Source organism: Lipotes vexillifer, unplaced genomic scaffold (genome assembly GCF_000442215.2).
Source record: "Lipotes vexillifer unplaced genomic scaffold, Lipotes_vexillifer_v1.1 scaffold382, whole genome shotgun sequence".
NCBI lineage: Eukaryota > Metazoa > Chordata > Mammalia > Artiodactyla > Lipotidae > Lipotes > Lipotes vexillifer.
This window is the reverse complement of record NW_006780611.1, coordinates 11,356,807-11,370,844: the sequence shown is the minus strand read 5'-3', so window position 1 is coordinate 11,370,844 and position 14,038 is coordinate 11,356,807. Positions and strand designations below refer to the sequence as shown.

The window sequence follows — 14,038 nt, the reverse complement described above, 5'->3', positions numbered from 1 at the left end:
GGCCTCACAGCCAGGGAACCGTGGAGCAGAGATGCAAACTCTGGACCACAGGCCTCTGAAAGCATGTGTGAGTACTTCGGGCTGGTCAGGACACACTCTCTTTCACTGGATATGCTTGTTCTTCTGCTCAGGTGACCTGAAAAGGTGCCGACTCAGAAGCAACAACCTCCACTCCAAGATAAGAGGCAGAACTGTCAGCCAACTGGATTTGATGTAAAAGAAAAACCACACACAAAAAAGGAAGAGTTGAGACTAATCAGAATGTTCTGACATTCTGAATGTGGGGAAGAGAGTACGGAATCCAAAAAAACCCAGCAGGGACGAATGACATCTTAGTCGTGGAACTGACAGCAGATGTGAACAAAACCCTCAGATGTGGGAGACGCTGATTAGAAGATGAGAAGGTTCAAAATAGGACACAGTGATGTGCTCAGGTGAGAACTTCAGGATGCATTTTCTGTTCCTTCAGCTCTATCTGGCAGTAGAGTTTCCCAGGTCCGTTTAGGTCTTGGGGGTTTAGCGTGAGGAAATGGCAGCCGCTCTGCTCTGGAAGCTGGGTCATTCGGCGTGGCCTTTCTCTCTGCCTCTCCCTCCGACCCCAGCAAGGAAGTGTTTGCTGGGTTGGTTCATCCCTGGCCAATGGGAAATGGATCTTAAGGGGCAGCCTTTGGTTCAGTCTCTGATCTTTGGCCCAGACGACCATAGACAGAGTGGCAGGATTGGCTTCACGAAAGCCAGTATTCACTGAGGCTTTGCTCCGACAGTGTGCTGAGCGCTCTTCATGTGGCTTCACGTGTTAGCTTATTGAATCCTCACAACAACTGCACGAGCCAGGTACTATTATTCCCAATTGAGATATGGGGAACTGAGGTTCAGAGAGGTTAAGTAATTTTCCCAAGATCACCCAGCTAGCAAGCTGCAAAGCCTGGGCTGGCATCCTGATCTGGGAGCTCTGTGCCCCTTAATCTCCTCTCTGTCCGGTCTCACTTTCAAGCCCTCTTCAGAGCCATGTCAAAAAACACCCGAGAGCTGCTCTTCCCAGAAGCGGACAGCAGGGGGCAGTGCAACCAGCCGGCATTTGAAGTTCGGCTGTCCTCCAGGGTAACCAATCTCCAGAGAAAGTGTCTAAGGGATGTTTGGTTTTATGCTCTAAATGGAGAATACATGCATAAAACTATGAAGAGTACCAGTCTGTGATTACAAGCAGAACAGTCTGGGATTCCATGTTTTGTGAAAACCTCTCAGACTCACCTCCCCCAAACCAAAGCCCCGTCTAGGGCAGGGACCGCCTCTGGCGCCTTCATCTCTGTGTTTCAATGTCTGTCGTCTAGTTGGTGCTCAACAGACAGTCATGGCACTGAAAGACGGTTGGTGGGAGGGAGGGTGTTGCTTCAGGTGGGAACAGTTTAGATGCTTACTGAGGGCATGCTGGTGTCCAGGGATAGCTGGGGGTTTCTGAGGAAGGAGGTGGGTAAGACTGGCTCATCAAAAGCCTTCCCCTCCACTCTGGGACCAAAAGTGCTGGCCTAGCCTCCCCGACACTTTCAGGACCCCAGCCCACGATGGTGATGAGCCCTGGCACTGGGCTAAGTGGGTCTGCACTGGACCACCCATGTGAGTGCGGTTTCCTCATCTGTACCTGGCGAGGTTAAGAACGCCTGTGCAAGGGTGCATCGGGACTCCATGTTGTCTTGGACTTCAGAGGCAATGAGACAGGTTCGGAGGCCAGCTCTGCCCTTGGTAGCCATTCCCAGCATCACTTAGGGAGGCCCATGGTCTTGGAGCCTCAATCTCATCTTCCATAAGATGGAGGTGGGAATAGGATCAATTGCATGGGGCTGTTGTGAGAATTATGCACGGGCTTGGCCTGGTCCAGAGTAAACCCTCCATCGGTGACAGCTGCTGTTGCTGTTACAGAATGCCTGGGACACGGTCTCTGGCATGTTAGATGAGTAAAGGGTAGCTCCTGCTATCACCTGTCTCCCTGAGCACACCTGTTACATGGGGTGATGCGCTTAGAATAGCATCTGGCACATGGGAAGCACTGAAGCAGTGAAATAAAATACAGCGGAAGCCAGTGTGAAGGAAGAAGACCGATCCCTGTCCTCAAAACACTCCCAGCATTGGGGAGTTTTTGTTCCATTCGCCCCTCCTAAGCCAGGACCCGTGACACCTGTGATACAGCAGCCCAGGGATGGTGTCTGTCCTCAGAATGATCACTGTGCAGTGGGGGAAACACAAGAAAACAGGATATGAGCAGGGAGGAGGAGGGGGCTCTGGGCAGGGCACCCCCATTTCTCCCTCTCGGCCCCAGGTTCTCGCCCCAACCCAACTGTGCACCAATGCCAGATTAAACTTCCCCAAGTGCCACATGGATGACATGCCTCCTTAGCTTAAAAGCTCCATGCTGTCCAAGTGTGCTGTGTGGTCCATGCTCCTCGCCAGGAGAGGCAGCCCCAGGGGGGCGAGGGCTGGCCCAAGAAACCTGGGGTCTGCTCCACATTCGCTGAGTAACGCCGTGCAAGTTTTCTACGCCTCCCGGCCCCGGCTTTGTCACATCTGCAGCAACAGGCTGGGTCAGGCAAGCCCTGGGTTCCTGCGGCTCCATGACGCTACACTTCTGCCTTCTCAACTTTCACTCCTCATACGAACTTGCTCATTCAAACCGGCCCCCTCTTGGTCTCTGGAGTATGGCTCTTGTTCCTTGCTCTCCAGACTTTGCCCCGTCCTCTTCATCCACTGGAGCCACCCCCCAGAGGGCCTTCCTAGGTTCCTCCCCACCCTAGGCTGGGGACAGCCCCACCTGTCCTCTCCAGTCCATGCTGCTTTCCTGAGTATCACACCCGCAAGGACAGTTTTTGCTTGCCAGGCACTGCAAATACAGGCTCCAAACCGACCTCCTCAACGCTGATCACTCCCCATATCTGCCTCTCCTGCTTCAGGGAAACACTGTTGGTTCAAGCCAGAAGCCAGGGCTGTCCGTGTGGCCCCTCCTCCCTCCTCCTCCTCCCTCCTTCCCAGTCCCTTCAACCTTCACTTCTGCCTCCCAAGTATCCACTGAAGCCGCCCACTCCTGTCTGGCCCAGTTGACAGCGCCTTGGTTGGGGCTTCCCCACTTCTCACCCAGGTGGCCTCCTGGCTGGTCTCTTGGGGCTTCGAACCATCCCCTCTGCAGCCCCCAGAGTGATCCAAGTTACATATCTGACCACATCACTCCCTGCCTACACCCCTTAAGTGGAAAAGAAATATTCCCTGCTCTGGTTTTGTCTCAGCTGACAGTGCTTGAGGACTCACCAAGTGCCAGGAGTCCTGCTGACCTTCCAAGGCCAGTTCATATCCTATAACCCATTTCATTCATTCACTCATTCATTTATTCAGTATACTAAAAGCCACGGGCTATGCCAGGTGTTTTACCGACATAATTTAATCTTAACAACAATGTTCTCCAGTAGCAACTATTCTAATTCCCACTTTGCAAAAGAGAAAACCGAGGTCCAGGGAGGAAATTGCTCAAGGTCACACTTGAATTTGTGTTTAAGAGAACACGAGTCCCCAGGAGCAGAAGTCTAGCAGCTGTGACCCATTCCCCACCGAGGGGAAAGGTTTACGGAGAAAGCAGAGCCCGAGGGGTAACAGAACCCGCCCGCCCCCCGCCACTGCCATGCAGGGCCAGGCTGCCCAGTGTGTGGGGCCCGTGTGTGTGACACTGAGACCACTGAGGGGAGCCTCAGACCCTCCCCGCTTAATCCAGGACCAGGACCGAAACAGTGAGAAGGAAAGGAGGTTAAGGAGGACAGCTTCCCTTCAGCCCTTGTCCCTCCCTGGTCCCAAACCACATGAGGAGCTGCTCCCTTCCCACATCCTGCAGGGCCCACGATAGCAGTCCCACCTCTGAGTTATCTGGCTCAGAAGGGCACCCACAGAACCACTCCCTCTCCCCCCTCCTGAATTACAGATGGGTAAACTGAGACCTCTCCCAGCACTTCACACTACAAAAGCCAGGATGAAAACCCAGTTCTCCAAACATTCATCCAGCACCCTCCTGACTCTTCCTCCCGAGAAATCTTTCCCAAGGAGCAGGAAAGGGGCCTTGGTGGTGGAAATGCACTTGGAACCCACCTGGGTTCATGCCAGCCTGCCACTCACCAGCTGTGTGAGTCCTCCGGCAGGTCACTTCACTTCTGTGTCCTCATCTGTAAAATGGATACAGTAACAGCGACCTCACAGTGCTGCTAAGAGCACCAGTGAATAATATTGGCTTGGCCAAACAGTTCGTTTGGGTTTTCCGTAAGATGTTCCGGAAAAACCCGAACGAACTGTGTGGCCAACCCAATATAATAGATGCATAAAGCATCTGGAATATAGAAGGTGCTGAGCCAACTTTTAAGCCAGACTGTGGGGTCCGCAAAGAACTTATGTGGGGAAAGAACCCAGCTCTCCTCACCCCCTCACCCCCAAAGGCAGAATGAAAGAATATGAGAAAACAGATACAGGTAAATGCTATAGGAATTTGGGGAGGGAGAAGTTCCTTTTCCTGTCAGCTGTTTGATAACCCAAACTGGACAAAGGGAAAACAACGTGGGAGGATCGCTGATTTGGGGTGTCACTATTTTCCCAGTGACCTCGAACTTGACCTTCCCCAAACACAGAGTAACTTGGCCAAAAAGCTTCTTTAAGAAACTCCCGCTTGTAGGCCTCCCAGGAAGGGCAAAGTAGGGCGGGGCTGGAGAAGGCGGAGTAGAGGGCGTCGGCTGACCCTCACCCCTGGCCACACTCACGCGGGGCGGCGCGGACTACAACTCCCGGCATGCCTGGCGCGCGGTACATGCCCGCCTCCAGCCGCCTTGCAGGCAGGATGCAGACGCTGGGAAGAGCGATGAGGATGGAGGCCCGCGAGGCAGCGCCGCCGGCGGGCGCGGGCGGCTGGAGCAAGTGGGTGAGGCTCAACGTAGGGGGCACGGTGTTCCTGACCACCCGGCAAACGCTGTGCCGCGAGCAGAAGTCCTTCCTCAGCCGCCTGTGCCAGGGGGAAGAGCTGCAGTCTGACCGGGTGAGGCCCGCGGGGTGGGCGGCGGTCGGGGATCCGTAGCTCGCCGGAACCTGGTTGTCCAGCCTGGCCCGCCCACGGGGCTGGAAACCCGGCTGGGTTTATTTCCGAAGAGCTGGAGGCGGGAAGAACTGGCCGGAGGAGGGGAGAAGGAAATGGATCGGAGAGTGAGGGATGTGGCCATTGCCGTGGCAACAGGACAACGCCGGGCTGCGCCCATTTGGAGTTTTGAGCGCTGATCTGGGCTCCCAACCCAGGAGGCTAATGGATGGGGACTCTCCCCCTCCTTTGGGGCTGTGGGAAGAGACAGACACCTAGGGCATTGTCTTCTGCCCAAACTGGACGCCTGCACCACGGAAGGAGTTACTGAGTCGGCTTCTCCCCGCCTCCCCGCCCTTTGGGGTATGGGTAGCCTTGGGGTACAGGGAGCTGGGTGGAGAAATCCCGGGGTGCCTTCTCAGCTGGGCTTCATCAGGTAGGAGCGCTGGCCTGGGGCACCATTTCTGGGTTCCCATCTCGGCTCTGCTGCAAACCTCCTGCATGACCTTGGGTCAAACCCTATCCTGCTCAGCCTCCTGTCTGTAACCCCAGAGGGCTGGCCTGGCGATGACCTCTAAGGCCCCCTCTCTCCTGTTTCCTGACCCTCTGGTGCTGTGACCTTGGGCAAGTCCCCTCACCTGGTGATGTCTCCGTTTTCTCTCTGTAGAGTTGTATTGATGCCTGCTCTGCCTCCCTGCAGGCTGAGGGTATCCAATGAGATAGTGACTCTTTTGGAAACTTGTAAACATCCCCAGAATGCCAGGGGATCTGGTGGAGACAGTGTAGGGCTGGCTTCAGGGAATAACCTCCAAGAGGGACAATCCCTGAGCCCTGCGCTGGGTCAGGTGCCACTCAGACCTCACTGGATGCTCACAATGCTCTCCAGTTATGGGAAAGAAGAGGGTGGCTCCGAGAGGCCAAATCGCTGGCCCAAGGTCACACAGTCAGGAAAAGGCCGAGGCAGGATTTGAACCTAGGTGTATCTGACCCCAAAGCCTTTTTACTCCATCAGGATGCTCTGTTCTGGGGAAGAGCAGACACTCCGCCCCCTCCCGCCCTCCCTCTGATCCTTTCCTGGGACTGAAGTGAGAGGTCAGGCAGGGGAGCGGGGCTCACTCTTCTCTCACTGCCTGTGCCCCTCACCTTTGTAGGATGAGACCGGGGCCTACCTCATCGACCGTGACCCCACCTACTTCGGGCCCATCCTCAACTTCCTCCGGCATGGCAAGCTGGTGCTGGACAAGGACATGGCTGAGGAGGGTGAGTTGGTCCAGGGGAGGCTGGGGCCCATACCCTAGCCCTGCCCTCTGCAGTCTGCCGGGGCCTCCTGTGGAGGCGCAAAGCCATTTCGGCCATCCTCAGGGGACATCTGCTTTCTTCCATGTTTCCTGCTTCTTCTCATTCCTGACAGGACTGACTCCCAAAGCCTGTGTCCAGGCTGAGCCTAGGGACTGTGCCAAGGTGACTGGCCCATGCTTCCACTGGGTGCTGCTGGGGAGGTGACAGAAACATGGAAGCAGAGGATAGAGGGAGCCAGTGAGGCTGGGCAGGGATGCCCTTTCCCCTGGCCTTCTGGGAAGCCAGTTGTGGGTGGAGATGGCCATGGGGAGAGGTGTGGCTCTCTTTGTCTGGGTGATGGGGTATCTCAGATGCCTGGTGAGGGCTCACGTGGGTCCGCAGGTGTGTCGAGTGGGTGACTCCTCGCCCAGATCCGCAGCCCCTGCAGCACAGTTGTGGGTGAAGGTAGGGGTGGGCGGAGCCTGCTCTCCAGCAGGGCTTTGGTCCCTCCCAGGCCTGGCTGGCTGAGGCCCTGTAGATGCCCACTTCCAGCCCCAACAGACAGTGGGGAGAAAGACCGGATGCCTGCCTGGGAGAAAGGCTTGTTGGCAGAGCCCCTGCCAGGAGCAAGGGGTGCCAAGTCCTCTTTTCCTTAGGGCACAGGGTGTGGCTCTGGGTCACCTGACCCAGCCAGGCCAGCTTGGACATATCACTTCTCCTTTCTGAGTCTCCACTTGTGTATATAAAGGAGGGGCGGTGATCTACATTAGAGACATGTTCTGGGAAAACCAGATGTCATGAGTCCCGGGGCTTGTACCCTGGAGGTGTCTAGCACAGCCCCTCCCTCCTCACTCGGGCCCACGGTCTTCCCTCCTGACTCCTGTGGGACACAGTGATCTAGAAGCCAGGTGGCTCCCCAGAAGGCCACAGCTTCAAAATCAGAGCCCGCTGTAGGCGTCGGCTCTGCAGAGCCCCACAGCTTTCCCAGCAGCCCCTGGGGCAGCAGGTACCATGGGCGTGGCCTGGGCCCAGGAGTAGGTCCCATGGGGAGGGGAGGTAAACACTCCAGCGTCACGGCCAACACCAGTTTACAGGTTCTGGGTTTGTCAAGCCCTGGCACTCCCAGCACCTTGAGACAGGGCTAGAGCCCCGATCCAAGGGGCCAGGGGATCCAGGAGGAAACTGACTAGTTGTGTAACACCTGGAAAGTCACTTATCCCTCTGTGCCTCCATATCTGCATCTGTGGAACGGGGTGACAATAGCACCCACCTTGCTGAGCTGCTGTGAGGATAAAAGGAGCTAATGCAAGTGCATCACTTAGCACGGTGCCTGGCACTGAGGACCCGTGAGGCAGAGTTAGTTGTCTGTCATCTGCAGGGCTCCACGGGGCGGGGCATCCTGGCAGTAGCACTCACTCACTGCCTCCTCTGTATTAGGTGGGTGTGGGCGCCGGGGACGTCAGACATGGGCCCTGTCCCCGGGGATCCCAGAGTCCAGTCATGGAAAGGACAGGAAGTGTCTCTGCCCCGCAGGAGCTTAGGGGAGTCCTAAGGCCGAGGGTTGTCCCCTTCACTGGAGAGGGCGCTCGCTCAGTCTCTAAGACTCTCAGTCTCCTTAACTGTATGGGGACAATAACGCCTGCTTCCTCCATGACCCTGGGGCTTGTGGTGAGCACAGGAGGGGCTTTGCAAACTGGGAAGTGTAGTGGTTGGAGAGATGCACATGCGCAAAGATTATGCATTTAGAAGGCAGAGGAACTTGAGTGTGAATCCCAGCTCTGCCAAGTGCCAGGTGTGTGGCCTTGCACAGCTGCTGCTTTGCCTGGTCCTCGGTTTCCCTGTTTGTTCAGCGGGGGTGATGAAAGTACCTACTTCTTGTGCTGAGAATTAACTGCGGTAAAGAGTGTAACATACCTGGCACGGTGCCTGGCACTTAGCGTGTGCTTCATAAATGGGAACATGTAATCGGGGGCCAGCCAGGCCCCTTCTCACTGTGGCATAGGGTCCAGTCCCAGCGGGCCCACTGCCTCTGGATAGCCCCAGACTAGAGGGCTGGCAGCCATCCCTGGGTCACTGTGCTCAGCACAGCAGGGGTATAGTGCCACTGCATGGCAGCCCCTCACCCCTACGACAGAGAGTGTGGGACCCAAGGAAGGAAGTGTTCCCTCTTGCCTGACCCCAACTCAGAGGCTCATCACCCTTGTGCGACTGGAGCAGGGGGTGGAGGTGGAGGGGACAAGGTGAGAACGGGGCACGGGGGCAGCGGGAGTGACGGGGGTGGGGTGCTGCTCTGTCTGTGCCAGGGGTCCTGGAGGAAGCCGAGTTCTACAACATCGGCCCGCTGATCCGGATCATCAAAGACCGGATGGAGGAGAAGGATTATACCGTCACACAGGTCGGGGGGCTGCAGGGCAGCGGGGCGGCATCCCTGGCCAGGGCCGGGGGTGGCGGGGACGGGGGAGGGGGGTCAGGAGGAAGGTTGGGAGGGGCAGAGCTAGTTTTCCTTGGGGAGGCCAAGCTCTCCTATAAGGGGAGGAGTGGTTGTCCAGCTCCCAAACTGTTCAGCTAAGCCCCTGACTGGGAGACGGACTCGGGGTTCTTTCCCTGCCTCGGCTCTGTTTGCTGTGTGACCTTGGGCCAATCACACCCCTCTCTGGACCTTGATTTCCTCTTGTGGAATATAGAGGTGCTGAGAACTGCCCACCCTTCCCTTCCTCCCGGGCAAAATGGGGTCACTGTGGAGGTACAGGGGGCCCTGTGGGAGGCAATGTGGGATTATTACATCGTCCAATTCATGGGCTCAGGTGGTCCCCTGGAGGTCACGGCACAAGCTTCTGGAGCTGGCGTTTCTGAGCTTGGACCCTAGGCCTAAGTGGCCAGGCTGTAGGAGGAGCTGGAGAGATTCTCTGCCCACCCTGGGGGAGACGTGGAGGGTGGGAAATGGGTAGTGAGGCGCCATCTCCCGGCCCCAGGAGATTGAAGAGAGGGTGCCCCGCGTCCCCTGGAGGACCTGCCTCAATTAGTGCCCCAGGATGTCCCCTAAGCCCCTCCTCCTTTCCCACTTGTATCGCCTGTGTTCCGATTCTGGCTCTGCTACTCTTTAACTGGGTGACCTTGGGCAAGTAACTGACCCTCTCTGCACTTCCATGAACATCCCAGAACTCCTAGGGTTTTTGGAGGGATTAAGTGAGAACATGCACGTCGAGTGCCTGGCACATAGTAGGTACTCAGAACATGGCTCCCATCTCCCCTCCCCCACTTCTGTCCTTCTTAGGGGTAGATGGTGGGGGGAGGACAGGTGCTCTTCCCGCCCCCGGGGTGCCTGGCACTCCCACAGGTGCCCTCCACGTCCCCCCTTTGCCTGCAGGTCCCACCCAAGCATGTGTACCGCGTGCTGCAGTGCCAGGAGGAGGAGCTCACGCAGATGGTCTCCACCATGTCCGACGGCTGGCGCTTCGAGCAGGTGGGCTGGGCCACACCCCCAGGCAAAGCAGGCCCCTCCCTTCCCACAGCCCCAGCCTTGGGGTGCCCACTGCAGCCGCCACCCGGGGTCTTAAGACAGACTAAACAAGATTAAGAAAGGCCACACTTGGCAGCAGACTGACCAGGAAGGAGAGAGGAGGGAAGCCCCAGTGGCCGCAGGGCAGCTCCCGGGAATCATCTTCAATGGGAGTCCTCCCAGCACCCAGGCAGTGGTCTACACCGTAATGTGTGAGTCTCTGGCCCCCAAGCGACAGCTGTGGTGCGAGGAGACAAGATCCACATAGGAGAGCGGAGGTCCCCTTGGGACCACACCTCGTGTAACAATTCCATAGGCATAGATTCCAGGTCCCCGCAAGGGACATGCCCAGTTCCAAGCATTGCCACATTCAGGGGAGCCCAGAGCAGCGGCTTCCCATGAGGTATTTATGGTGACCTGTACATCCTCCCAGTACCTATGCAGTTTACCAGCAGGAGAGATTTTTTTCATAAACCGTGTTGCCCTAGTAATGCAGCTGACAGTCGCACCTCTCAGGTTTCCAGAGGATCAGAGCCAACAAGTTAACCCAAGGTCAAACGTGCCCTCAGAGAAGGGGAAGGGTCGGGTTACCCTTTATCCTTACAAGCTCCCTTTGCACCTGGAGGTTGAAGAAGGGCAGGCTTCCCAGGATGGAGGAGCTCCCAGTCCAGGAGCCCGGGAGCCTGGATTCATATCTAGACCTCGCCACTGACATGCTGTGTGAACTTGAGCAAGGCGTGTCTCTCTGGGCCTCAGTTTCCTAATCTGTGACATGGGCCAGTAGTGCTTCCTTTGCAGGAATGTTGTGTAGGTTAGAAAGACCATGGATAAAGTCCCTAGCCCAGAGTAGGCCTCTCAACATTGGAGCTAGCTAGCATCCTGTGAATTATTAGAAGCATTTAAGTCTATAGGACCCCTGAGAGGACTCGGGGTCCCAGATTCAAATCCTGAATTTGAATCCACATTCACATTCAGATTCTTCCTGGCTGTGGGACTTCACCACCTCTCCAAACCTCATCTGCCGAAGGGGCTGATTTTTCCTCTCTGTCTGCAGGATGAGGGTTCCTGGGGGCCGAATGAGACCCATCATGTGCAGGGCCTTTATCAGCCAGAAGAGGCCCTGCAGGTGTGGTTATTTTAGGGACCCCAGAACAAAGGTCGGGCCACTCCTGAAAGCCTAAGGGAGTCTTTGGCAATTGCGTGGGCTCCCAAAGGCTGAGCGGGCATGTCGGGGGCCGCTGGCGTAAGGAACGGGCGACCTGTTCCACCTCTGCTTCCAACAGTGAACAGAATATTCTATGGAGCTCCACCAGGTCATGCCAGCCCCATCCTGCAGCCTGGCTCTTGGGGCTGCCTCAGCCACGTCTGGGACAGAGGGAGACAGCCTGCCCATTACAGGCCTCTGCCTGCTTTTAGGACGTTGCCTGCTAGATATGGGAGAGGAACAGCAGTGATAACCCTCCTCCTCTAAGGATCAGGTCCAGCCAAGCCACGTTGGGGGGCTGGCCCTGGAAATAGCCCAGAGCCATAGGCAGGGGCGGAGGGGGAGAGGACTCTGACTTTGCGCCAGAGGTGTCCTCTGGAAACCCAGGCATGGGCCTGAATGGAACAGCAAGGTCAGGGCACAGTTGACAAGTGCCGGTGTCCGCCCACCCTGTCCCCTCAACCCCGTCCTATCGTTTTTTTCTCCCCATGCTCCGACCTTCCAGCTGGTGAGCATCGGCTCCTCCTACAACTACGGCAGCGAGGACCAGGCAGAGTTCCTGTGTGTGGTGTCCAAGGAGCTCTACACCTCCCCGCACGGACTGAGCTCCGAGTCCAGCCGCAAAACCAAGGTGAGCCCTCTGCCCCAGCCCCTGCCCTGCCCCGACCTCGGCCTCCCTGCCTTTCCTCCCTCCCCTTGCCGCCCTCCACCTAGCCATCTGAGCTTCTTTTTCCCTCCCGCTGCACACGCCTAACCCCCTGCTCACAGCCAATGCCATCCATCCCATGCCACCCACCGTCCTGCCTGCTCACGCCAGTTACCCAGGCCCAGACCTGGGGGGCAACGAGATGAGATTATCCCCAGGGCCCGGCGAGGGTGGACTTAGATGCCACTTGGATGGTGGTTGCATGGTGGCCACGGGGCAGCGTAGCACAAGGGGGAGTGCACTGGACTAGGGGGTCTGGGCGTGGTGTGAGCGCTCTGCGTGACCTTGGACAAGTCCCGCCCCCTCTGGGCACCTTGGTTGTGTTCTCAGAGGAGTGAGAGGGGTGGGCCACCAGCTTGCAACTTCTGGGATCCAAAGGGCCAGTTTATTTCCCAGGGGCCTGGGCTGGGGCAGGAAAAGCCGAATCCGTTAATCCTGCCCCTACTGCAGGCTCCCTCCTAGGACTCAGCCGCAGAGGGGTCTGGAGCCCTTGGGGTCCGGCCCTGTTGTTTCCACCCTGGCCTGTGAGGCAGCATCAGCTGGCTGGCGGGGAGGGGGCTAATCGGAGGTCCTGCCACCCTGGACGCAGAGCTGATCGGAAGCCTGAGGGGCCTTTGGTAGGACCAGTGGGGCAGGCAGCTAGGCAGGCTGGGAAGAAGGGAGACCGTTCCTTCTAAGAGCCTGTCCCTATGTGCTGGAGACTTAGGAACTCCGCTTCCCGTCTGGCCATCTGCCTCCCTGGGCTGTGACTTCCCCTGCCCACCCCAGCCCCATTGGGGCCAGCGGCCAGCACGGCCTTGCAAGGGTGCAAGGTGAGCTGGCTGCTCCTGCCTCTCTGGGAGAGACCTCAGGACCTGGGGTGCCAGAGCCTGGTGCTGACATCTCAGGTCTGCCTGGTGTCTGCCCTGGGCCTCCCCTGGCCTCATTTCTGCTCTGGGTCGGTCCTCCTAAAACTGAGGCCTTCCCAGGCAGCCCTCAAGGCTACCCTGGCCACATACCCACCCCCTTCCTCTGACACCCCTCCCGCAGGCTTGCTCCGCGTCCCAGCAGCCAGGCCCATCCGTGAGCATCCTCAGCAGGACCCCACCCTCTGCCGGTTCCCCCAGGCCCCTCGCAGGCTTCCCCGGGGATCCGACAAGATGCCCCAGCTTCTGTGGCTGTAGCGCTCCCCTCCCTGGGAGGTGCCCCTCGCCCGTCCCCTTCACGCTGAGATGGGGGCCTGCGGGGACAGCCGCCAGCGGGCCCCGGCCCCCTCGTTAGCTCTGCGCTCTTTCTTCCCTGGGTCTGCCGCCTGGTCCACAGCGCGCGGAGGAGCAGCTGGAGGAGCCGCAGCGGCAGGAGGTGGAGGTGGCACAGGTGCAGGTGGAGGTGGAGGCAGATACGCAGCAGAAAGGTGCAGCCAACCCCCGAGGAGAACGATCGCTAATAAAGGCCGTGCCTCCCGCCCGCTCCCCGCTGGAGCCCGCTGCGGAGCCTGGGGTCCCGGGAAGGCCGGGGGGCGGGCCCTCCAGGGTTAGCTCAGCCGCGTGCCTGGCGCCTCACCTGCATAACCATCCCTTCTCTCACTTTGTCTTTGCAGCCCAGTCACCTCAGGATCCCGCTAACCTTTCCTCCCTCTCACCACCGCCTTCTCCTCCTCCGCTTCCCGCCGGAGGTCCTGCCTCATCTTCATCCACCTGTTCTTCCTCCTGGATCTCATCTGCACCCTGCCTCTTCCCTCTCTGCCCCTGTCCGGGTTTTCTCTCTGCCTGCTCACGCCTCCATCCCGGGGCCGCTGTGGTCCCAGCCTCCTGTGCCCTCCACCCAGGTGCCCCGGCCCCGCATCCCAGAGCATCCCGCCTGCCGCCTCCCGCACCCCTTCTGGCGCCTCCCGCCTCCGGGCCCGGGGCAGAGGGGCACAGCTGCACCTCCTTGGTGCCCGCCGACCCCGCCGGGCACATCTGAGGCCGGGCCGCCCTGCTGCAGCGCCTCACCTCCTCACGTTTCCTCCTTGCAGGTTCCCGTCTGCGCCCCCTCAGACCTGAGGCTGCGCTTGCGGTGAGGGCTTCTCCTGGGCCCCTCGCCCGCCCCCAGAGCTGCCACGCCTGGTTTGTAGCTTGGCAGAGCTGGAGGCAGGGGCGGAAGCCAGGAGGGTGCTCATCTCTTGTTTTCTTGGACTTGAGCCGAACTTCCGGCTGATTTTCTCCCCTCCCCCAAGTCTCTCAGCCTACCTTGGCCTTGGGGATGAGGCTCTGAGATGAGACAAAAGGGGGAGGAAACTCTTTC

General features: G+C 58.3%; 1 protein-coding gene across 4 annotated transcripts in view; it reads left to right on the top strand.

Annotated features, from left to right (window-relative positions):
- Positions 1-4,852: 4,852 nt before the first annotated feature.
- The window catches only part of KCTD17 (potassium channel tetramerization domain containing 17), a 10,578-nt gene continuing 1,392 nt past the window's right edge, over positions 4,853-14,038 (top strand). The window contains exons 1-8 of one of the 4 annotated variants that reach the window (XM_007454067.1): positions 4,853-5,050; positions 6,238-6,346; positions 8,668-8,759; positions 9,732-9,827; positions 11,573-11,698; positions 13,076-13,166; positions 13,353-13,427; positions 13,770-13,860. In XM_007454067.1, coding sequence (XP_007454129.1) covers positions 4,856-5,050; positions 6,238-6,346; positions 8,668-8,759; positions 9,732-9,827; positions 11,573-11,698; positions 13,076-13,166; positions 13,353-13,427; positions 13,770-13,860 — 875 coding nt within the window. In that variant the 5' untranslated portion in view covers positions 4,853-4,855. The remainder of the gene's footprint in view (positions 5,051-6,237; positions 6,347-8,667; positions 8,760-9,731; positions 9,828-11,572; positions 11,699-13,075; positions 13,167-13,352; positions 13,428-13,769; positions 13,861-14,038) is intronic. The other 3 variants (XM_007454068.1, XM_007454069.1, XM_007454070.1) reach the window with 3 other exon arrangements.